General features: G+C 38.1%; 3 protein-coding genes and 2 pseudogenes across 3 annotated transcripts; 2 read left to right on the top strand and 3 right to left on the bottom strand.

The window, feature by feature from the left end:
- Positions 106 to 2,992, top strand: LOC104768751 (heat shock protein 90-2). The gene is made up of 3 exons (XM_010492784.2): positions 106 to 386; positions 736 to 877; positions 976 to 2,992. The coding sequence occupies exons 1-3, from the start codon at positions 261 to 263 to the stop codon at positions 2,811 to 2,813; spliced, it is 2,106 nt and encodes a 701-aa protein (XP_010491086.1). The 5' UTR covers positions 106 to 260; the 3' UTR covers positions 2,814 to 2,992.
- LOC104768752 (anaphase-promoting complex subunit 1-like) lies at positions 3,522 to 16,968 on the bottom strand. Its single transcript, XM_010492785.2, has 37 exons — positions 16,403 to 16,968; positions 16,201 to 16,264; positions 16,038 to 16,122; positions 15,596 to 15,852; positions 15,318 to 15,423; positions 15,075 to 15,235; positions 14,237 to 14,421; positions 14,064 to 14,133; positions 13,809 to 13,979; positions 13,144 to 13,613; positions 12,424 to 12,883; positions 11,932 to 12,270; positions 11,364 to 11,447; positions 10,826 to 10,918; positions 10,676 to 10,735; positions 10,354 to 10,452; positions 10,002 to 10,142; positions 9,440 to 9,520; positions 8,976 to 9,047; positions 8,533 to 8,604; positions 7,801 to 7,894; positions 7,651 to 7,724; positions 7,511 to 7,561; positions 7,316 to 7,393; positions 7,072 to 7,193; positions 6,834 to 6,994; positions 6,679 to 6,755; positions 6,449 to 6,562; positions 6,264 to 6,365; positions 5,765 to 5,905; positions 5,344 to 5,517; positions 5,072 to 5,135; positions 4,836 to 4,975; positions 4,581 to 4,738; positions 4,410 to 4,488; positions 4,190 to 4,288; positions 3,522 to 4,078 (listed from the first exon to the last, which is right to left on the bottom strand). Exons 1-37 carry the CDS (start codon positions 16,621 to 16,623, stop codon positions 3,662 to 3,664), a joined length of 5,436 nt encoding a protein of 1,811 aa, XP_010491087.1. The 5' UTR covers positions 16,624 to 16,968; the 3' UTR covers positions 3,522 to 3,661.
- On the top strand, positions 19,548 to 21,246 carry LOC104768748 (annotated as a pseudogene).
- LOC104768749 (small RNA degrading nuclease 2-like) lies at positions 21,266 to 23,850 on the bottom strand. Its single transcript, XM_010492783.2, has 11 exons — positions 23,783 to 23,850; positions 23,494 to 23,679; positions 23,295 to 23,375; positions 23,138 to 23,206; positions 22,799 to 23,056; positions 22,643 to 22,712; positions 22,446 to 22,561; positions 22,229 to 22,360; positions 22,038 to 22,145; positions 21,819 to 21,923; positions 21,266 to 21,728 (listed from the first exon to the last, which is right to left on the bottom strand). Exons 1-11 carry the CDS (start codon positions 23,813 to 23,815, stop codon positions 21,465 to 21,467), a joined length of 1,422 nt encoding a protein of 473 aa, XP_010491085.1. The 5' UTR covers positions 23,816 to 23,850; the 3' UTR covers positions 21,266 to 21,464.
- On the bottom strand, positions 24,067 to 24,685 carry LOC104772130 (annotated as a pseudogene).

Here is a 25,306-nt window from a genome sequence, read left to right as displayed (position 1 = left end):
TTTTTTTTTTTTTTTTTTTTTTTTTTTTTTGTTCTTTTTCCAGTTTTGATGGGAGAAGGTAGTAGTAGGTCTAGAAACCCACAAAGATTTTAGCCACTACTATATAAACCCTGTTCATCCTTCAATAAGCAGCCCCTTGCTCTTTCCAAAGAGATTAGAAAATCCTAAAGTTTCGTCTTCCTCCTCGGTGTGGTTTCTGTTCTCAAAGCTTTTATAAAAAAAAGAAACCCTAAAGCTCTCTCAGTTCTAGAGATCGAGAGATGTCGTCGGATACAGAGACGTTTGCCTTTCAGGCTGAGATCAATCAGCTTCTCTCCCTTATCATCAACACTTTCTACAGCAACAAGGAGATCTTCCTTCGTGAGCTCATCAGTAACTCTTCTGATGTACGTCCCCTCTTTCCCCTCTTTACTAATTAAGTTTCTTTTGATGTGGAATGGTGAATCTTATTATCTAGGGTTTGGTTACGAAGAGGATTTAGGTAGATTGTTGATTATTAGGTTATTTGTTTGGTCGATCTATATATGCTTGGTTGAAATCTAGGGTTTTAGTTTTTTGCTTGCTTCTATCTTGGAAGATATAATTGAGATTAGGAATTGTTTTAGGGTTTTAAAACCTCGGAGTCTTGAGCTGCTAAAGATTTTGTTTGTGCTGTCTTTTTGATTCTGATATTTTTCTTTTTTTTCCCGCATAATGAAGAACTAACAATCTTTTTTGTTTGTTTGTGGTGAATAGGCTTTGGACAAGATTAGATTCGAGTCTTTGACTGATAAGAGCAAGCTCGATGGTCAGCCAGAACTCTTCATTCACATCATCCCGGACAAGACCAACAACACCTTGACCATTATCGACAGTGGTGTTGGCATGACCAAGGCTGGTTAGTTTTGTTTTGGGCACTAGATATATATTCTCTTTTCTTTTGTTTCCCTTTAGTATGCTTATGCTGATGTGCGTTTACCTTTTTCCTTTGTACAGATTTGGTCAACAACCTGGGTACAATTGCCAGGTCTGGCACCAAGGAGTTCATGGAGGCTTTGGCTGCTGGTGCTGATGTCAGCATGATTGGTCAGTTTGGTGTTGGATTCTACTCGGCTTACTTGGTTGCTGACAAGGTTGTTGTCGTCACCAAACACAATGATGATGAGCAGTATGTGTGGGAGTCCCAGGCTGGAGGATCCTTCACCGTTACCAGGGATACCTCTGGTGAGGTTCTTGGTAGGGGTACCAAGATGACCCTTTACCTCAAGGAAGACCAGTTGGAGTACCTTGAAGAGCGCCGTCTTAAGGATTTGGTTAAGAAGCACTCTGAGTTCATCAGCTACCCCATCTCTCTCTGGGTTGAGAAGACCATCGAGAAGGAGATCTCTGATGATGAAGAGGAGGAAGAGAAGAAAGACGAGGAAGGAAAAGTTGAGGAAGTTGATGAGGAGAAAGAAAAGGAGGAGAAGAAAAAGAAGAAGATCAAGGAGGTGTCCCACGAGTTTGACCTCATGAACAAGCAGAAGCCTATCTGGATGAGGAAACCCGAGGAGATCAACAAGGAGGAATATGCTGCCTTCTACAAGAGTCTCAGCAATGATTGGGAGGAGCATTTGGCTGTCAAGCACTTCTCTGTTGAGGGACAGCTCGAGTTCAAGGCTGTTCTCTTTGTTCCCAAGAGGGCCCCATTCGACCTTTTTGACACCAAGAAGAAGCCCAACAACATCAAGCTTTACGTCCGCCGTGTCTTCATCATGGACAACTGTGAGGAGATCATTCCTGAATACCTTGGATTTGTGAAAGGTATTGTTGACTCGGAGGATCTTCCCCTCAACATCTCAAGAGAAACTCTGCAGCAGAACAAGATCCTTAAGGTCATCCGCAAGAACTTGGTGAAGAAGTGCATCGAGCTCTTCTTTGAGATTGCTGAGAACAAGGAAGACTACAACAAGTTTTATGAGGCTTTCTCCAAGAACTTGAAGTTGGGTATCCACGAGGACTCTCAGAACAGGACCAAGATTGCTGAGTTGCTCCGTTACCACTCCACCAAGAGCGGTGATGAGTTGACCAGTCTTAAGGACTACGTTACCAGGATGAAGGAAGGACAGAACGACATCTACTACATCACTGGTGAGAGCAAGAAGGCTGTTGAGAACTCTCCCTTCCTTGAGAAGCTAAAGAAGAAGGGATACGAGGTCATTTACATGGTTGACGCCATTGATGAGTACGCCATTGGTCAGCTCAAGGAGTTTGAGGGAAAGAAACTGGTCTCTGCCACCAAGGAAGGTTTGAAGCTTGAGGAAACAGAGGACGAGAAGAAAAAGAAGGAAGAACTCAAGGAGAAGTTCGAGGGTCTGTGCAAGGTGATGAAGGATGTATTGGGGGACAAGGTTGAGAAGGTCATCGTCTCTGACCGTGTTGTCGACTCACCCTGCTGTCTTGTCACTGGGGAGTACGGCTGGACTGCCAACATGGAGAGAATCATGAAGGCACAGGCCTTGAGGGACAGCAGCATGGCTGGGTACATGTCTAGCAAGAAGACAATGGAAATCAACCCAGAGAACTCGATCATGGATGAGTTGAGGAAGAGAGCGGATGCAGACAAGAATGACAAGTCTGTCAAGGATCTCGTCCTTCTCCTCTTTGAGACTGCTCTTCTCACCTCTGGTTTCAGCCTTGATGAGCCCAACACCTTCGGAAGCAGAATCCACAGGATGCTTAAGCTCGGACTCAGCATTGACGATGATGCAGGTGAGACTGAAGCTGATGCTGACATGCCACCACTTGAAGATGACGCTGAAGCTGAAGGAAGCAAGATGGAAGAGGTCGACTAAGTCCCCAATTAGTAATAGTAGTAGTTCTCTCTCTCTATCATCAGCTCTCTTTTGGTTTTTTTGACTCGTATTTTCTTTTCTGGTTTCTCGGGTCTCCTGAACTTTGTTTTTATTACGACTCTTTATCACGTCTCCAACGAACAAGATTTCCTTTGAAATTCTACTTGTTTTATCTTATTGTTATGGTTCGATCAAACCGGTGGTTTCAAGTTTTGATATCTTGTTTTTACTTCTGACTCACTTGACCAATTGCACAATTCATAGTACTTAAAAACGAGTCATTGGTGCTAAAGCCCGCTCTCTTTTCTCTATCATCAGAACCTTCAGATCTCTTTCACACGACTAATCTTGAAGAGAGATTAGTAGTAGTAGTAGTTATACATATTTGTTTTCCTTTTTTTTTTCTTCCTTAACACAAGCAACAATAAAACATTGAAAATGTTCAGAGATATTGACACAAAGAAAAGCAAATCGTATCTTTTACAGCTCATTAATGTTTAGTAATTGCTGAGATCTTTCTTGAACCAAAAAGGTCCAAAACTATAATATTGCATCATCAATTTAATCCGAACCAACTTATCCAAACCAATTAGCTCCGGTCCCTTTTCTTTGTGTCATTGAACCCGGTCCAATTTCATTATCTGCTATTTCAATACTTGTGAGTTATGCTTTTTGTCGTAATCAATATTTCAATATAGTCAACACACGTTGATCAATGATCACCATCATCTATTTCAAATTGACCATGATTTTTTCCCAAGAGAGCTTTGCTCCAAGCCTCCAACAAATTAATCTCACTACAATAATTAACAGCCCAACAACGAAGGGAATACGAAGAAATCATGTTTTCACAATACTACTGTTGTTTCATTTGAGTTAAAAAAATAGACCCTATCAATTTCATTAATTGCACTGATATGCGTGCTTGGTAACAACAACCGCAACAAAGGTATCGCCGAAGTTGAGTTTTTGGATTTGGATTTGATTTTCTCCACTGCTGCTTTGATGATCGTTGGAGATGGTACGCTGAACCATTTCAAATACCATGACAGAATGATTCTATCTTTCTGCAACTTTGAGTTATACTCATCATCAGGCCATGCTTCTGTCGTCAGGTAGTTCCTCAAACTAATCTTCAGCTCCGTTGACCAATTCAATATCTCTTCACATCTCTTTCTCAGCGCTGCTAAGAAGATCGACTGTACAAAGCCACCTGAAGAGCTCAATCTTCCACTTGATACCGCCTCGTTGTAGGCTAGAGCAACCTGATATCATCAAAATATTATAACATCCAAAGATAGGACCGCAAAGCAGGTTGTTACGAAAATGTATATCAATACTAGTATTTTTCAGTTCCATTGTTGCAGAAAGAGTACCTTGAGACTTGAGATGGAAAGTGAATCACACACGTTACTATCGCTTTTGACAAGCAGATCAGCCATTGAACCAATGGTTGTATACAAGGATAAATAAACCTGTGTGACATATACTCAAGATTAGAACATTACACATGCCAAATAAACTACAACATAAATGTTCCACACAGTAATAACCATTGAATCATTATAGGGTTAGGTGGCCTTAAGTTTAAATTACCTGCAACAGAGCTGGTCTATCCTTACTTATACAGTCAAACAACACTTGCAGGCAGAACTCCTTGAAATCAGAATCAGATCTGCGTAAATGAATTTGTTAGAATGAACTCTTTTATGACTTATGGAAATTGAGGCCAATAAATGTGTATCAACCCGATAAAAAAGTACTTACTTATTATTCCAAGATTTGTCACAGCACAGCTGTGCAAAGGCTATTAGGCTTGGATCCGATGAGAAAGTGCTAACCAAGTGATCGACACTATCAGAGTCCAGTTCTCTATGACTATTAGCAAGCATATTAGATTCCCCCAGAGTTCTTAAACCAAAAACCTGCATCACCAAAAGCATACAAACCTGTATCAGAAACCGTTTTTTATGACTAAAACTTAATCTATCTGAGCTGAGAGTATATGATGGAGTATACAACCTTATGCATTGCTCGTGAAAGCAGTGACTGACACCCAACTGGATCATCAACATACGAACAAGCTCCTACCTTCCTTTTGACATAAATAACACCAGAATTGAAGGGGTCACTCTTGTCCCCAAAGCTCCACCAATTTTTCTCTGTGTTACATAGTCAAAATAAAATTATCTTAAAACAAGCTAGACAGAATAATTAAAGAAAAAAATGGAATATATACAAGCAAATGCATCAATCACCTTCTGGGACTAGCTCAATTTGTTGGGGCCAGTATCGGGGACCACAGACACAAATTCTCTTTAGCTGCAGAATACAAATACATTTTTAGGTGAAGGTGAGCAAAACAAGCAGATAGAATCGGTGAGGAGGTATTTCATGAAAAAAACTTAAATGATTTTCATAATCTATGTATAAAGCAGTGTGAGCATGCGAATCAAGAAACTTTTGTAATCTTTTTCTGTTAATAAAAATATGCAGGCGAACTGAGGGTAAGCTGTTGAACTTTTCTTACAATAGCACGCTCTGGCAAAATGCACGGGGTAATCTCACAAAATCTTGTTTCTGAATAAAGTTTTGTTTCCTTTACTGTGACTTCTAGAGGCGCATAAACAGGTAGACCGGAATCAACATCAATAGTCTGCAGCCAACGCGCCTCCGTTGCAAGGACATATAAATGCCTGAATGCCTAGAAAAAGCAAAAATCACCTTGTCAGATGTATTCTGGTAAAAGCACGGATATGACAACAAAAGTTAGAAACCAACTTCCAAGTTTGGCATGTCTTTGATATCAAAATCAACAAAGTGATTGGTTTTGGGTAACATTATATATAGAAAGAAGCTCTTGCTTCTATTAATTGTCATCAGACAGAACAGCAACCACACCAAAGACAAAAAAGAGTGATGCAAAGAATAAATAAGAGATGTCAACTTGCCTGGAGGTGACAACGGTTGTCATTTGGTCCAGAAGGCAACCGTGGGTAGAGAGTGATAAGCAACATAGCAATTGAGCCATTGTTCGTTGAAAAGGTCCGCATACCACCTCCAAGAAACAAGAAACCTGTGGCTAAGCTCACCTAAAGGAAAGAAAACTATGATGTCTCATACTTTAAAAGAAAAATGATAGAATGAATTTGATCAACAAGAAGTTTCCAATCCTAAGCGTGGTCTCAAAAGTCTCACATTTTGTGATCGCATTACTAAAATAATATCAGCAGCTTTTAAATTACTTTACACGGTGCACGTAGTTCACTGGTACATTAGAGAAGAATTGTTTCGCCCATAGTATCAGACTGATGCAAAAGAGCTAGAACTTCCTTATTTTTTTATGAGTGCTCCAGAAATATATTTTAATATTCCAACTTGAGAAAGAAAATGCTAGGAAATTGAATTACATGAAACGAAGGAACCTTAATTTTGCACAAAAATGCTTACCGCCATTTGCGTGCCATAGTTTGCATGTCCATCAGCAGAGTTTCGGCTGCGGAGAAATCTCAACAACCGAAAAACTTGCAAGTCTCCTGATCCCGCCATGACCTATACAAGTGAGTTCTTTGACATAAAGCTACTGACTTGAAAAATGAATATTGTTCGACAGGAGACTTGAAAAGAAGTATTACCACTGACAGAGAAATAATGATGAGATAAAGACACATTTCAAGCGTTCCCCGATCAACATATTTGGATATTCCCTTTGGAAATGCATTTCCAGGTGTAGCAGAAAGAGGCTTGATCTACATACATCGAAACATATAAGCTCACAGAGAGATGATCAGAAGGAAACCCAGAGAATTATTAGCATTTGAGAGAAAAAGAAGTAACAACTACAACTTTTCCATGGATGATATACCTCATTCAAAAGATAGAGAGCATAGTTTTTAAGTAAATCCCGAGCATTTCCATCTCTCGTACCAGCAAACCTCAGCCCTATCAGAAACAACAATACATGTCATAATTATCATGAGATATTAGAGACTGATGTCTCATAAAAAATATATTATATACCAAGTGAAATGCAGGCCCCGGCCACTATATTGACGTATGCCTGCACAAGGGCTTCAACATCCACCTCATACATATCATCCATGTCATCTCGGAGGTGGCTGATACCATTTTTGACAACTTCAGGAACTTGAGACTGAATCCACTCACAAGTAGGACAGATCCTATAATACAAAATCTATTAGACTAATATCTAAGAAGTATCAATTACAGCACCTAATTAAGGCAAAATAAATATTACCTGCTCCACATTATCAAGTTCCGAGCAATGACACGGAGCATTATGAAATCAGGCCTTACACACTCCAAATCGTAATGTGTTTGTGGAATAGAGAGCTTTGAGAAGATGACTTCTGATTCTGTCTGCAACAAACATTATAGAGCTTTCTGAAAGAGTCCAGTCCACAGGAAAAAAACACAAAGAAAAAGCTCGAAAGGCTGAAGTTCGAATCAGTTAATCTAGTTAAACCATTGTCAAAACCCACCTTAAGATACATTAAGGTGAGAGCGATTATTGCTCCAGGAGCAGTTATATCAACATTGGAAGTGTTTCCGTCTGTTATCTGAGATAGAAAATTATGATACCCATATAGTTAGAATTCGGTTAGTGTTTGAAGCACATGTTTATGCACAATACAAGCTTCACATAGGAATATGGAAGAACAGATTTGCAGGCAAACCTGTGCAGCACTTCGGTGATCTTCATGTGATGGTACAAGGACAGATCTTTCCTGCAAGGAATTCAAAGACACTGTTTACAAATCCAATGTGATATGATTCAGAGTGGAATACAGTTAAGGTGAAATCCAGAGCAATTAACCTCTTTTGCTCCTAAATACTGGAGTAAGCGATTGACAACGGCGTCCATGGAACCGAGCGCATCACTTCCACGGCCTTGAGCCAATAAGAATGCAGAGTCAGCGTAAACAGAAGAAAAAGATTTCAGTAGCAAAAAACTAAAAAGACATACCCAGAGCAACAAGACCAAGTGAGAATCCTGCGGATACAGCATAACCCTCCCTTTCAAGGACATTGTCCCCTGCACTTCTGCGGCAAATTTCACCCTGAGAACATGTACAAAGTGGGATCTGAAAGATAAGAGACGATCCACTGGGATTGCAGCGAACTAAATTGCCAAGTAAAAGATATGCATTAACTTCATTGATGTTTTTAACTCAGTCCAAGATTGTACATGTAGGAATAAATCCACAACTAAACTAAGGGAGTTCGTAAACCTTTTAACTTGCTAGAAGTTCATACACCAATTGTAATTGTATCAAAGGTGCACTTAACTATAACTAAAAAATTAATGATGCTGAGGAAAGCAAATCTGTATAAATAGTTGTATCATGTATCCACCTATTTCCTATAAATAAAAATAACAAAGAATGTGGTGATGATTAGAAATAAGAGAAAAAAATTTCTAAACAAGGAAAGAAGGTTCTATGGACAACGTAGAGCATGTTCTGAAACGTATATTTCGTCCCTTTACATCAATTGCTTTGACCAACAAAAACTAGAGATATACGCTTTTTAATTAGTCCTGAAACATCCAAAAGATACTTTACAAACAATAATTCACTAACAAATGTGCTTAAAACACGAGCCTCACATTGAATAATACTATAACGATTAGAATGATATTTGATGACAGGAAGAATGCTATATCAAGTGAAATATATAAACATGCAAGAAAGATTACCAAAAGTAATTCCATTGTCCGGAGGTGTGCTGATCCTTCAAACAGCATACCAACGGAGACTAAAGCTGCAGCCTGTAAAATAGTTGAATATAGCATATTACGAAAAAATAACACTAGTTAAACATAGTCCTACTTTCTCTATCAACTATATTCACTGATCATCACTTCTGTAGAGATAATTAAAATCAATTGATTTTTAAGGAAACTTAAGATATTGCCAGAACTAACAATGTTGGAATATAAAATCAGACACAGATTGCTAATTTCAATTGTTAACTCAAATAACAAAAAAATTGAAGTTATGTGACATGAAAAAATAGCTTTACTTTTAGGATATGCAGGTAAAATCCATTGCAACTGCTTGTCATCCAACTCCTAATTTCAGTAAATGCTTGTAGATACTTAATCACTTTCAGTTAGTCAAAAATTACAGCAATCTGTACCTGTAGAAGGGTTGGTATCTCAAACTCAGCATATGAAGCATGGTATCGAGCCGGAACATGGAAAAAGAGAGCCTGTATGTAAACAAAAATAAATTATTAGGGAAAGGATTAAACACAGTCACACAGGGCACGCCAAATACATTTAAATCTTCCAGTTCTAAGACTGAAAATTATTTAAGTATTATGGTAGTAAGAAATATTAACATCTTTCAGTGCTTAAATGAAAAGTTCATATTTTCAGAAGAAGTTGATCATCCACCATTTCATGTAGTCTAGATCTAAAAAAAACAAGAAAGCATAGGTAGATCCCAAAGTAGTGTGTAACTAGAAGAATTTGGATATCCTAAACAAACAAAAAAGTGTTTTGGTTGACACACTATCAACAAAAAATACTTAGAGGCCAATCTAAGATATGAGCCTCAGACCACCAAATAATCAAGAAAATGAAGCAGCTGAATATCTACCTTTGCAATATCAGGTTGCATTGTTCTCCTGTATGAAGCAGCCAGACCAAGCATCAAACCTACTGTAGTGCTTTCATGGTCCTAAACGACAAAGGAAAAGGACGGAAGTGATTAAGGTAAATTAGAAAGTAGATAAAAAATAAATTTGTGTTTGAACTTATCAAACGGAGAAATTCACCCAGGTACAATACTTCCATATGTGATATAATTAAGGCTGATAATAAAACGACCACAATTATTAATTGAGGTAGACATAGATATATATTCCAGTCTCCACAAATAATAGTGACATCCAATGTTGCATACTTGCTTTCATATCTCCTCACTAAGCCAACATATATGGTCACAACTATACGTGCTAACCCAAAAATGGGGCAAACGGGTAAAACTAGTAATAACTTCGATCAAGAGCCCCAGTAACTTGATGCTCAATTCAGGAGGCATCCACATATATATCCCCATCAAAGAATAGGATATGTATTAGGCCTAACTAGTTACTATTAACCAATAGCAGGTACAAAAAATAATAACTAAGCGGAAAAAAAAGCCAATAGAAATAAACCTGAGTTAAATATTGGTATATGTCACTAAGGTTCAACACACGCAAATATCCCTGTAATCCCAGTCCAAACAGAAGTCCAGCATGAACAGCATTTGGCTCTCCAGGTTTATTGTATCTAATCCACGTTCGGGAGACCTTTCCCTGCACCAAAATGTAAAAAGAAACATAACTGAGTTAATTGTGTTGTGTCTGCCAGCTGTGGCCGGGATGAAGAAATGGTACTTGTTGCATGATAAATATACATTGTGCGATCACGTACCACACACGTTATTCACATACTCTTTTAGAGTCATCTCATAGATGCAAAAATAACAAAGATACATAACACGTCATGACAATATACAACACCAACCTGAAGCGGAGCCAGTCGCAACCCAGCAGCAACAGCGTTATGAAACTCCGGCCAGGTGTTAAGTTCTTGGATATTCTTTATGTTTGGATCTAGATTAACCTGTTAAGAATAACATGCAACCTTAATTACAGGAGTGGCTAAAATGGCAATGGATTTTGTTATTATGAAGATGGAAGTTACAATTTGCACGATATGGCAATTTCAAGAAATATATAATAACACAATCCATTGCAACACGTTTTTCCATTTAAATTAGAGTAAATAACATGTTTCGTAATGTGTAATAGTTCCCCTGCTAAATCATAACCACAGTTTTACGTACAATGGCATTTTGTTGAGCAGGCAGTCGACCTGCTAAAACAAGCTTTGGTACAGTAAACGCCTGCAAAATTTAAGAGAGGATATAAATCTTCATATAGTAATTACAAGTGATAAGAACCATGTCTAGCTCCAACAGCAGATAGAAAATTACCTCAGTTAAAAGAGTGTGTATTGTTGATAATGTGAATGCTCCACGCCCGAGGGGAAGCACAGCAGTCCTCTGTGCTATGCGCCAAAGCTGGTCCTACCCCAGCGAAAAAACAACGCAACATTATAAACACTAAAGAGAGAGATTTGGAGTTCATGAAGATCTAAAACAGCGAGTTCAGCAAAAACTAAACCGCTTGCTTCTACTGTCAAAAAATACACGTGCAACTGCATCTAAATTCAGTTTCTAATAAGTAATTTAGAATTAATTTCGTAACTACAATGAAAGTATATATTTTTTTATCATATTGTAGCATGCTCTTCTCCCAACATATTTTTAGTAGTACCAAAATATTTTTAAATGGAATTCTAAAAAGAATTTAGCATAATAAAAGATTTTGTGTTAAAAAAGTTTTTTAAAAAATGACATGATTTTACTGAATCATAGCTTCTTTAGTTCTCTCCTAACTTTTATTTTAGTATAGTAGTTAGTTTTAGAAAGTAAAGATATTATCTAGAAATGAACATATCTAGATTAGTACCTGTTGCTGCTCCTGATCTGATATAGTAGGGTTAGCAGACGTTTGAACTACCACCGGTCTTGCAGAGCACAAAAGACGCCGAACCTAACATGAGAAGGAATATGAAAAAGAAAAGGGGAACATCATGAGAAATAATATGGGTTTATACTGAAGTGCCCAAAAATTATAGAAGTATATGGGTGGGGAGATGGTAGCATTTGAATAGCCAATCAGCAAGGCATAACAGAATGAGGGATGATGACATAGTATGAAACTTTGTAATCATCCACTAATATAGAAAATAAAGTAGTGGCAAAATTCCAATGCAATAGACACCAGACCTAAAGCAGACACATATGTATGTCAACATCATCTCATATATAACCAGTAAGACGAGGTACAGAGTGCACTACTAGCAAACAAATTGCCTTGTGTAAAAATTTAGAACAATGCAACACACTACTTAAGGGGCAGTATAACTACAAAAGATGCAAAATTCTATATGGCACACTACAGATACCTTTTCGAGCATTTAACATTGTGATCATTGCACTAACGAATTAAAAGCCAAATGGGGGGACAGATATACCTCATTCAACCGTAGATCTCGGCCATACCGTAACTGTGTGTAGGAGTTGAAGATATGCTCCATTCCATCTATTACAGAGCCATCCACTGAATTTGTATCCTCAATTTTAGTGTTTTCCAAGCCAATCGACTCAGATAAAGAGGATGGAACGATTACTGGATGCAAATGCAGCATGTAAGGTATGGACATCGATATCAAATTCGTATTTGACTGCATCTCAAATTCCTTGGATGAACTCAAATTTCTGAAGACGGATTGGGCCATATCTTCTCGGCCAAGAAGCACATAAGCAATTGCTGGCCAGTCAGCTGGAGGAGATTCCCGACAGCTATCCAGTGCCGACAAAATACAGACCAAAATATTAGGCAAAAGATGGAACAAGTAGGCTGACCCATGAAAACCACATGAATATCATCACATAGTAGAAGCTATCAATAGTTTATCATTTCCACCTAAATACTCCTAAGATCCACAAGTATCTTTCCAACTTACATGTCTCAGCGGGAGAGACACACCAGAAGGTAGCAAATCCAGCTGATGAAGCCCAAATCTCTCTCCTGCCATAGCTAAGATAGTGAGTTCTTCGTTACTGGAGTATGATCCTGGGGCAACATTACAGGGGACACCTGATGAAAGTGTCCGTCCTTCTGGCTTATCACCAAATAACACACTGTAGAAAGAAACAACTTTCCTTGCCCAGCTGACAATGGAGCACCCATCTCTACGGATCAAATCTGGGAGGTCATCAAGGTTTGTGGATAAACATCCGCGTCTTAAACAGTTCTCAAGCCATCTAAATAAATTTGGAGGTTTCCTGATAGAAGAAAGGGTTGTGCACGCCCCAATAGTTTTGGAAAGACGAGGAAAATCACGTATGTAGTGATCTAAGTAACACTTCTCATCCAGAAACTTGGCAATATTGCACAACAAAATTGCCAAGTCATGCAAATCCCTACACATAGATGTCAAAAGTTGAAAGAGTTACTCACATACATATACAATCTTAACTCTTCTTCTGATCTATCAAACGTCAGGTTTCTTTGAGAAACTATACAGAGGGATGATAATAAATTTTGGCATAAAACTACTGTTGTCGATGCAAGATTGGCTTTTTACAACTCTTTTACAGTTACCAATCTGAGAAAATTAATCATTTGTACGAAAAACAGGTAAAGAACACGAAACAAAGCTTTGTGAAACGAATGTGCTTACTGTTTCCGTAGATTATCCATCTTCAAGCTCTCATAAACTGCATGGAGACAATCTAAACTCTGGACCATTAATTCACGTGAGCTGCCCGGTATTTCTTCACTATCAATCTTCGAATCAAATGGGACAATTCCTTCCAGATCCAAAGGATTTATCGAAGTAATACCACTGTGAAACCTAGAGTAGGTCTTATGAAATTTGCTGCTGAGAAGAAACTCCCAAGAGGACTCTGATGATGGTTTGGGTTGCTTCGGATGCACAGCAGTAGGCTTTTGACAGATCCCCAGAAATATGTTGCATAAAGCTTCCCATTCATAATGAATACTGGAACCTTGCTGGTCAGAATGACCATCTCCCCAAAGAAGAGAGAGAAACAAATTGTACAGATCGGATCGTAATCCCACAGCTATGGCTGCTATGCAATCATTTGCAAGTGAAGATGAAGGTTCACGAGTCAAGGCACACCGAAAGATCTACAAGAGTAAGGTATAAGACGATAATTTAAACATAACAACTTAGACTAACCAAATAAACAAATACTGAAGTTTGGAACTGTACGTCCAGCTAAAACAATCACGTGATTTGGGTTCATAAGGATGGAATGACCATGGTGGTTGACAAGACTAATCATTTTTAATTTTAGAAGGATTGATGTCTGTCTGGCATACCTGTGAATGGTTAACTGATAGATTGATACATCCCAACACAGCATCAGACAATCCTGTGATCTTCAGGTCCCTGAAATCTGTATCTGTCTTTGCAGACTCTCCATCCCCAGAACCAATACTTTCTCCCAACCCATAAGGCAATACATATTTACAGAGACATTGTTTTCCTGACTACAAATAATATGACAAATTAAACATACTACATTTGGAAGATTTTAACAAAAGAAATTGGTATAGTACGTAACAAGAACCTACATAGAGAAAGAGGTCATTTTCTGGAGATAAAACAATGATATCCAAATGTGGAAGCAGTCCAATTTTCAGTCTGCAAGAAAATGGTAGATGCATTTTCAAACTCATCATATGATGACAGAAATAGTCTCATTAACAGTGGCGAAAGGCCAAAAAAATTGAAAATAGGAACTTACCGAGAACGTGTCACAACAACAGGTGCAGCAGCAATCGCAGGGGCACTCCAGCTCATATCAGGCTTAACGTCGTACAGAATTTCGTTATTGATTTCAACAGTTTGGAGTCCCACCGATAATAGCTTCTTTTGTTCTAATATCAGAAAGCAAATTACTGGGACTGCATTATCAGTCGCCAAAAAGACCTGAAATATATTTTAAGGCACTTGTAAAAATAAAATAAAAATAGTAAAAATTTCAGTATCAGAACCAAGCAACTCTCTCCCATCCACAATCAACAAACAACAATGAAAGTCCAAAAGTATAATATATCCATTTGAAACACATTCAACAACACGAACACAAATATACAAAGTGCAGATTCAGCATTGGTAATGCATGCCCTCAAGGCTGCGGGTCCTCTAGGGGGAGGCTTGCGGATCTCGAGTTCGAGCACCACAATGGGGACGGGACTTAGCTCTGGCCCCAAAGCTAAAATTTTCTTGAATAACAAAATATTTTTCAGATAACAAGAGTGTCAAGGAAGGCCATATGTCTACAGTAAGACTGGAAGCTCTAGAAATATATCTTTATGAAAGTGGTGGCTTAGAATGCTCAGAGAACATGAAAAATGAGAAAGCTATCCTAAATCAAGATATCTGAGCGAAAATTTTTATTTGCGCATCCATTTAACATCATAGGAGAGACCCCCAAAACTTATAAGAGAAAGTTTTTTAAGCCCTGATTTTGTTAGCACCTAGTCACGGATCACTCACCACATTTTAGAAAAAGAGATCCTAAAACTTGTCAAGTAGCCTAGCAAAATACATAAACAATCTTCATCAGATAGACTTGTCACCTTAGATGCTGCTTTCTTCGCACCTTTCGCTTGCCATATTCTGCGAAAAGAAACCCGCTTCGGTAGAACAGCATCAGGAACGACGCCGCTTGAACATGAAGCAGAAGCTTCAGGGTTTGACTCTATAAATTCGGCTGCCCACACAGAATGTTGCATCTTGCCTGAAAACCCAAGACAAAGTATTTCAATGAAAACTAAGAGCATGAGCCAAGCACAGCCTGATCAGAGACGAAACTAACAAACCTTTATTATATGACGTCATAAGAGGTAGATGGTCACTTGTCCAAATTGTTCTCTCATCGAAGTCCTTCATTATGTTCAATTTCCCCCTCTCTTCTACATAGGTTGGCTGAAAAGTAAGTAGATGAGTCAGCAGAAGCAAAGTATAACCAAATATTGCATCACAGAAAAATATATATGTGCTGTTGATAACAACAAAGAAATAATTCAGGCACCGATAGACTAGAATGAAGTAGGAATAAAGTAACAAGGATTATCTACAAAATGATGAGTTCATTTACCCCAGGTTCCTCTAATGGATCTCTTAGAATCAGATGGGAAGAAATGTATGGCATATCTCTTTTGCTAATAAGGTCATGCGCGACTGGGGAATGGAATTTTTGTTGGGAACTATTCCCAACTTCTTTTCTTTGGCGCAGCATCTCACGAGAACCATGTGAGGATGGAGTCACTGCAGCAGCTTGTTGAAGAAGTAGACCGAATGGTAGAGACCATATTGATTTGACAGTACGCAAAAGTGGAACAGATACAACTTCGCCTGTTGCCAACAAATGCCAAGGGTACCTCAGCTCATGTTACATCATAAAAGAGACAAATAGTACTTTTCATTTGTAATTACAAAAACTATGTACAACAGTATGAGATCGTTCTTTCATTAGAAGCAAAACCATTTAAGACTCCATTAGGGTCTTGTCGGATAAGTAGGTATCTAGCCAGGATTACCTGATGTGTTGTATATTGTTACGCGACCAATTTGAAAGACACAAAGAAAAGCTTCTCTCCCTCGACCGAGGTGGCTCCAGCATGCCTATAGCATAAAAAAACTATGAGTTAAAACAGAGTGATTACATTGGGGATATACTCAAAAACTTGTTATGGAGATTACCTTAATGACGGGAGAAGACAAGGTAAAGCGCTTGAGCACGCGTGAACCGCTGCTCCAGATTATGCTATCATCAAAATCAAAATTTGCATTATCAATGACAAATTAATGGAGTGGGTGCATAGTTATAGATAAGAGTAATCAGCCAATTGTATACACACACACACACTGCTTAAAGTCAAAATTGTATCCACACCCTTCTTACCAGTTGTCTCGGATGAAGAGCTCGTGCTCTCTCTGCCTGGAGAAGTTAGATTCATTGACATCAGCATCGTCTCGCTCGCAAGTGAGCTCAGGATCGAAGAGTTCATACTGATAGGAATCGGCAAAACTCTCGTCCGGTGATTTACCGTCGGTAGCTTCAGCGATTAGACCGAAAGGTTTGAACTTTCCGAGGACGGTAAGTTGACGTACCCCTGGAGCCATTGAAAACAGAATCAATGGAGACTGAGTGATCTCTCCACCCGCTCTTTAAACCCTAGTCTTTTCTATTTTTTCAAAAAAATTTAAAATCTGTGTGGGCGGGGCTTTACAGACATCGCTGATAAAAAAGGGTCGTAATCGAGTTAAGGTAAGTGAGCGAGACAAAGGAAGAACTGAGTAGAGCGAATTGAAACACGATAAAGTTTGTGAAAGAGATATCAAAGCATGTCTTCAGAAAGCATCGAAATATTTCGCTCTCACTAAAAGAGAGATGATGTTCTCATAGGAATATAATCAAACAGCTTGTGTGCTACTAGATCCAGAGCAACCTGAGTTTTAAATTAAAAAGGTAAAGATGTAAAACTTGAAGGCCCAAAATGATATAAAACTAAACTATTTCCAACTAATTCGCTTTTGACCAAATCGAATACTATTTTCTCAATTGAGCCCAATAAAAGCCTGTTGATGTGTTAATTTATTTAATCTATTAGTTTGAGGCTTATTTTCAAATAAATGAAAAGTTATGAGGTTCCTTTTTAAAACAGTGTAATCATAATTCATAAGTACTAACGAACGAGTTAAGAAAACAAGAAGAGTTCAGATCGGTTTTAACGGTGAACAATCACAAATAAATGGAAGCCTTGGTTTTGCATGAACTGTAAAAAAAAAAATACAGATAAAATATAAAGGGAAAAATGTCATTAAAATCCTCAAATCTACATTTTCGTTGATTTAAATCCCGAACTCTGCATTTGGAGGAAAAAACACCAATTATTTGTTGACTTCTAAATAAATCGCAAACTCTTGTTGACCTAGCTTTTTGAGGCACAACATTAAGTGGTCAAACGGAAAAATTAAACAGGATTAATTATCTGTTAATGAGATCCGTTAATAGCAAAATGACGCTGTTTATAACATCCTAAAACCACCAAATTAAGAAATCGATTCTCAATTTCCCCAATTCACAAACCCTAATCGATTTCAATTTATCTTTTCTTCTTTAATTTCTCTTTTCTTCTTCGGTTTCTCTCTTCTTCTTCGAGTTGACGAGATGAGTTCTAGCTCAAAAAAATCGGTGGTAGCTTCGTTCGACCGTGGAGTGCCATTGAAGTGTGTTTGTAGAGCCGGTTTAACGATCTTTACATCGAAAATGAAGAGAATCATAGTCGACCGTTCTTCTGGCGTATAACGAAAAAAGAGCTGGAATCTTCTCGTCATCGAAGATATCATGTTCGATTATGGTTAGATCGATTAGGGTTTGTGAATTAGAGAAATTGAGAATCGATTTCTCAATTTGAGGGGGTTTTAGGGTGTTATAAACATCGTCGTTTTGCTATTAACGGTTCTCGTTAACAGATAATTAACCCCGTTTTAATTTTTCCGTTTGACCACTTATCGCTGTGCCTCAAAAGGCTAAGTCAACGAGAATTTATGATTTATTTAGAAGTCAACAAATAATTGGTGTTTTTTCCCTCCAATAGCAGAATTGAGACTTTAAATCAACGAAAATGTAGATTTGGAGATTTTAATGATATTTTTCCCATAAAGTGGCTTACAAATTATTGGGATCATAAAGCGTTTGGACCGAAGTAAACGGAGGAAGCAAGACAGTTTTGTTCGTCGGAATTTGAATTTTACTGAAGACTGTCCGAGAATATTGGTGTTTTCTTTAACCGATCTCTGGTTTAACCATGAAATTTGGTTCGGTTCATCTCCTCCAATGGATCGGTCCATTTTTGTGTAATTTGGGACCGGTTCGCTTGTTAATGAGTGTCTCTCTCTTAACTTATGCTACCAAATATGTTGAGCACTTTTTTCTCGCCGGATTTGTTTATTGTTAATGACTAATGGCTAATGCTAAGCAACGGTTCTATCATAGAATGTCGTCCATGGACTAATTATTTATTGTTAACTCAATTTATACACAAGTGATCTACCGATTTCTTCTAAGGGCATGGCTATGGTTTAGTTTTGTATGGATGCAAAAAATTATCATGTTATCTTTTTAGATGAGATTTTTTTTTTTTTTGTAATAATAGTATATGTGATTTTGATGACAAAAATACAGCCGATAAAGATGGGTTTGATTGTTGTGGTTAAATGACTGAACCATTTAAAATGGTAGAAATTTTTTGTTCAAACTTCCAATAACGCTATAATAATTTAATAAATTTTGTTTTAACTTCTAATAGCACTAGTCCAGCTCCTTAAATAACCAAATTTTTAAATAGAATTACATAATCAACCCACCAACAAAATATTTTATATATGAATCATTGTACAAAATTATCACACCAATTATACAAATTCTTTATTTAAAAATCTACAAATTCACAAACTAATATCAATATAATTTTAAAATCTTTATAAATTAATCTATCAATCTGTGGATAATTAACATCTCAGATTTTTGCAGTATGGGCGTAATTTGGTTTTATACATGGATCGAGAGCTGGTGGTGTTCAAAAGCGGACGCAGGTACAACTTCGTTTCACCTTCGTTTCTGTTTCTCGTCTACTCAGTCGTCATGATCATTATCTGGAATGATAATGATATTAAAAATCTATAAATTCACAAACTAATATTAATATAATTTAAAAATCTTTATAAATCAATTTACCAATCTCTCAGTTAAAATTACAAAATGTGTGAAATTAGCTAAAGAAATATATGTGTGGGAAGTGAGGAAGAGATGTTGGGATTTTCTTACAAATTGCACGCTTATAATGGTAATGCATGAGATAATCACCATTGAGACCAAAAAAAAAAACACCTATAGGCTAAATTGGGCCCAATAAGAGAATCTGGATGTGTTAATTTCAGAGGTTTAATTATTTAAATCTTTTTAGTTTAAGGTTTATTATGAAATAAATGAAAAGTTATGAGGTTCTTTTTTTTAACAGTGTAATCATAATAAGTACTAACGAGAACAAGCAGAGTTTAGTTTGGTTTTAACAAATCCAATATGACGTCATCCGCCGGTCATCAATGTCAGGCCACACTTAATCCTCTTCTCTCCCATTCCGATTTCCTCCCACCAGAAAAAAAAAACTTCTTTTTTTCATTTGTCTCGATCTTATCCTACGCCGTAACTTCCACCCGGTGCGCACGTTAGCAGTAAGTCCTCCCGACGAATGGAGACGACGACGACGACGACGCCGCAGTCAAAATCGAGTGGCTCCCATCGTCCGTCGTTAGGAAGAGAAGACTGGTGGAGCGAGGAAGCGACGGCGACACTGGTCGAAGCTTGGGGTAATCGTTACGTCAAGCTCAACCACGGAAACCTCCGGCAGAATGACTGGAAAGATGTCGCCGACGCCGTTAACTCTAGACACGGCGATAACGCCCGTGCAAAGACCGACGTACAGTGCAAGAACCGGATCGATACCTTGAAGAAGAAGTACAAAACAGAGAGTGGCTAAACTCTCGCCGTCGACTTGGCGTTTCTTTGACCGTCTCGATTTCTTGATCGGTCCTGTTTTAAAGAAATCGACAGGTCGTGGTGGAGTTGTTAAATCAGTGGTGCCTGTTGTGAACCCTAATCATTTGAATCCGGTTGGATCGGAAAGCTCTCTTGATGATGATGATGATGATGACGAGGATGGTGATTGGGAGTTCGTTGCTAGGAAGAAGCATCCTCGTGTGGAAGAAGTGGATCTGAGTGAAGAAGGATCGACGTGTAGGGAACTAGCTTCTGCGATTCTGAAGTTTGGGGAAGTGTACGAGAGGATTGAAGGTAAGAAGCAGATGATGATGATTGAATTGGAGAAGCAGAGAATGGAAGTTACAAAGGAGGTAGAGTTAAAACGACTCAACATGTTGATGGAGATGCAACTAGAGATTGAGAAATCAAAGCAACGGAAACGTAGAGTTGGTTCAGGTAAAAAGAACACTCATTAGGTTTTTTGTCTTTTGTTTGATCGACCTCTTGTAAAGTCTTAGCATATTCAAGTTACTGTTGGTGGCTTAGATTAGCTTAAAGCTTCGAACTTTTACATGGTTATTGCTGTTACTGTCTCTTAAAATGGCAAAATGTGTCTGTGGAAGATCTCAAACTATAATGTTAGTACCTTGTCTGCTCTTTGCTATAGGCGTGGATGAGGCTGGTTTAGTAACTTAATTATTGTGGATTGTTAAAGTTTAGTGCCTTTCTGCCTTAGAAGAATACCAATTTTGTTAATATAAACTTCATTTGAGCTTCTTCTGTGCTTTCGATGGTCCTACTCCTGCAAGAAAAAGTCGAGCTTAACATTCTCTTGCTTCTCTTAACTTCTGTAGCTTCGTGGATGAGTTCACTGAAGTTTGATCTGCCTTTATTGTACAGGTATGGAATTGTAGACTTAGATTGGTGGAGAGGATGGTGAAGCAAAAAATGCAAAGCAAAGAGGAATCAGTTGGATCTGAAGCTCATTGAAATCGGAGGACCTTGTTACTTTTTTTTCTAATTTGTAGGATAGAAGTTAAAGGACTCTCTAGGATTGCTGTTTTTAACTTTCTAGTGTTTTAGGGGTACATTGCTGTAATGGAGCAACTCTTCCCCTACTCTTAATATCTGACAAGTATGGTGTAGCTTTGTGAAGTGTCCATGTATTATGGCTTGTTAATCCAATTTCTAACCAGCGGCTACTAGAAGGGTTAGTCTCTCTTTTGGTTAATCAGGTTTCACAAGATATGAGGGATTGTCTTTAGCAAAATCTGATACAAATCCAAAAAATAAATTGGCAACAAACTAAAAATTAAACAAGGTGTGAGCCTTTGAGGGGATCAATGATTATCAAACGCAAAATTGAAGCATGCTTAAATGATTTTTCAAGACCATTTGAGGTTTCTTATCTTCGTTTCACTTAGCTTCTCTGTTTTTTTCTACGCGATGGTTTACATCTGCGTCTCTCTCTGGTCTTCTCTTTTTTTGTTTGTTTGGTCAAATCTCTGATCTTCTCTTTAGAATCATATTCTCTCTTCCGTTTCTTAGGACTTGCATTCTTCTCTTCTGCAGAGACTTCCCCAATCAAATCATCTTCGACCATTTTACGAACAAGAACATATGATGTAGGTCCTGATGAACTCGGCTCTAGAAAGACCTGTTTTGGGGACAAACCCATCGAATCCTGTAAGAGAAAGACGTGTGAACTTATTATTAGTATAGATAACTCACCTCACCTGTGGAAATAACCAGAGATATGGATATGCTAAAATACCTTTCCCAAGTCTCCAGCAATGTTTTCAAATGCTTGATTTGCCTCTTCTGGACTATTAAAAACAACAATCGCGGTATAGTAGTGACGATCTTGTTTCTTGAACGGCTGCCACAAGAATTTCAAGAAACAAGAAGAGCTCATGAATTTTTTTAAGATATATATATATACGAGAATAAAGAATTTTGGATTAGAAAATGTATATGTTGGATGGATTCATACCTTGACTTCATGTGGGATATCCCTGGATACAATTCCATTTAACTCTTCATAAGGAACATTGCAAGGGATTCTATGAAGGTAGAGCCTTGACTTGTCAGCTTCCAACATCTATATAGAATTTTGCAGACACAAAGATAAGCTTTTATAATTTTAGATTTTGAACTAATAAAGTTTGTGACAATCCAACTTACCTCTTTAGATAGTGGAACTGATGTCTTTACTCCATTCTCTAGTATAGCAAGTACAAGTTTCATTGCAGCTTCTGCATCATGAACACAATTGTGGGGAACACCTTCTTTCTGCACTTCATATCCCAATATACACTGGAAATGGAAGTAAAACAAACAATGTGATTATTCAGGTCACGAACCATATCATGAGCAGAGAATTGAGCTTTCACATGCTTACCTTGCATAGATAATTCAAAGAAGGTTTTTTAAGTCTTAAAGGCTTTCTTGTACCGTCATAGTTATATTTAAACACAAGTGAAGTATCTATTACTCTGGCATGATCCATCTTCAGTACTGAGATGATCAATCATAAGTAAGTCAGGCACTTAAAACTTTTATAAGAACCTAGGAGGAACTGGACCATTTCTACTTTACCTTTTAGATCATTATTCAAGCTTTGACCTACCAAAATAGTATCCTCAGAGATAAACATCTGCAATTTTTCCTGCAAAAGTTTAGTCACCAGATGTCATCAGAACAATTTGTTGAAAACGTTGAAAAAAAAGGAGTCTATATATATAAACAACATACCTGTATATCTGCCACAGAGAGAGTAGCCTTTTCAAGATCTTTAGCAGTAAGTCCAGTAATGAAAGTCCTATAGTCAACAACAGGTTGATGCGGTTTCACAAATTCGTCAAGAATCACCTTTAAATCACGATCAACTGCAGCAACTCTAACAACAGCTTCACTCCCATCTTCACAAAGAACCATCTCGCAATCAATGGCAATCATTTCGATCTTGGTCGGTTCAATCTTCTTCTTTCCAAGCCCTGTTACAACCCAATCCTATTTCCGGAACTCAATATCTCAGCTTTTATTCAATCACTTTCTCCATTAATACCAAAAAGAATAAAGCTAAGCACAAACCTCAGCGTTAGATGGGAACAAGTAGTCTAATGGGTACTCCTTATGCGTAAGTGTCATTCGAACTAGCCTCTGCACTGCCAACAACATTAGTTGTGAATACTACTTACTAAACCTGATCGCATAACATAGCTAAAACTAATAATGTTTTAGTCCACACCTGCTCAGCAGTCTCATCCGGAGATCTCTTTCTGAATTTCTCAAAAAGATCATTCTCGAGTTTCAGAACACTAGCCAACACCTGAGAGAGTAGTATACACATAATAAAAATATCAACCAAGTATGTAACTTGAGAGATTAAACATTATTATCAAACACTATATAAAAATTTTGGAGTGTGTTTTGGTCTTTTTAAAAACCTGCAAATCTTCTTTCTTCTTGAGTGTAGTAAGAAAAGCGACCAAATCATCTCTGTTCCGCTTCGAAGGATCACTCAAGCTTGAGGATCCGAGCTGTTTGTCGTAAAAATCTAGAAACTCCTTCCATGTTCCATGTTCGCCTTTTAAACCTCGCTTCTGCGCTATCTTCACCAGCTTTACTAAAACCTAATATTGTAATACCCATTAGAAAACAGATTAGAACGAAAACGAACGGTTCAGAATCAGATTAAATCACTAGTTAACGTATATTAGAAAAGGAGACGCGTACGTTTCCCTCTGCCGTGGCTAGCACGCCCTCCATAACCGAGTCAGAGACACCAGAAACGAAGCTTCTGTCTGAAGACGGCGGCGACTGCGGGAAAAAACCCAATAAACTATACACAGGTGGAGAATCTGTAATGGGCCTTTACAAATCGTTAAACATGGGCCTTTACAAATTGTTAAACATGGGCCTTTAAACCCATCTTATCTTTAATCAAGGCTTATAGACATCTTTTTAATTGCACTTCTTTTTTTTTTTAAATTTAATTATTCATAAAATTTATTACAAAGCTAAAGATCCAAAATTTTGGGTCTTGAATAAATAGGATGACGACAAAGAGGACAAATGCTTTTGGTCCAAATCCAACGCCAAAGACAGAGTTTATGAAAAACATGACAACAATCGTGTGCCACTATAGATTCTTCGTCGTTGCATAAGTCTTCAAGGCATATAGTACATTCCTCGACCGGAGTAGTAGTCGATTTAGGGATACAAGTAGAAGTTGTCCAGCCTTTGCTTTCTTCCATCAAGTGATATTCAACATCTTCCGCATCAGCTTTGAGCTCGAAAGCTCTTCCTTGGCTTTCTCCGATGAGTTGAATGCCATACAAAACAATAATGTCCCGAATCCTTGGCTCAACATGCGCCAAATCGAGAGACAAGTGTCGACGGCATGTTTCCAAGTTCGAGGAGTCTAGAAACCCTGTAGGGATCTCGAATTTGATTTGAACTGAAGGACCTAGTGACGTCTGTCCGAATAGTCGTTCTTTCCCCGTGATCGGACGGTAAATATCTCTCCGGAAAGTCTTTAGAGTTATGGCGAAACGGATTTGCCGTAATTGATTGGGAGCGCGGTGAGAAGCTGATCGGGTAGAAGAAAAATACTCTCCGACTGTTTTGCTTTTACATGACGACTTGATTGATTTGACGATCCAAACCCAACGATTGATTTCCCAAGGATGTCAGGCTTAGGCCTGGGCAAATAAACCGAACCCGAGGAACCGATCCGACCCTGACCTGCAAAAACCCGACTTGACCCCGACCCGCTTCTGTATAAATAACCACTCGGTTTTTGTTTCCAAATACCCACGGGTATCAGGTATTACCCGAACCGAACCCGAGGAACCTACGATATCTGTTTGAACCCGAGAACACATTTATTCATACATGATATCACATATATTGCCATATTTTCGTTTGCCTTAATCTCCTCTCCTTGAATCCTTGTGAATCTTCTTTACTTTGCATAAACATGTCGAAGTTGCCAATTTTTGTCCGATTTCAAGAATATTTGGCTTTTATAAACCAAAACTCTCAAATTGGATCTCCAAAACCTAATTCCGCTGTTAGTCTCATCTTTGGGTTCTCCGTTCATAGCAGCTAGACATGCTTTTGCGAGACATGTTTTTCTTTGTTGGGATGTTTAAGTTTCGTTTGCTTTGTTGGGATGTTTAAGATTTTAAGACATGCTTTTCTTTGTTGGGATGCTTATTTTGCGAGACATGGTATGTGTTTGAATTGTTTTGCGAG

Source organism: Camelina sativa, chromosome 20 (genome assembly GCF_000633955.1).
Source record: "Camelina sativa cultivar DH55 chromosome 20, Cs, whole genome shotgun sequence".
Lineage (NCBI taxonomy): Eukaryota > Viridiplantae > Streptophyta > Magnoliopsida > Brassicales > Brassicaceae > Camelina > Camelina sativa.
The sequence above is the reverse complement of the archived record's forward strand: the minus strand, read 5'-3'. Positions and strand labels throughout refer to the sequence as shown.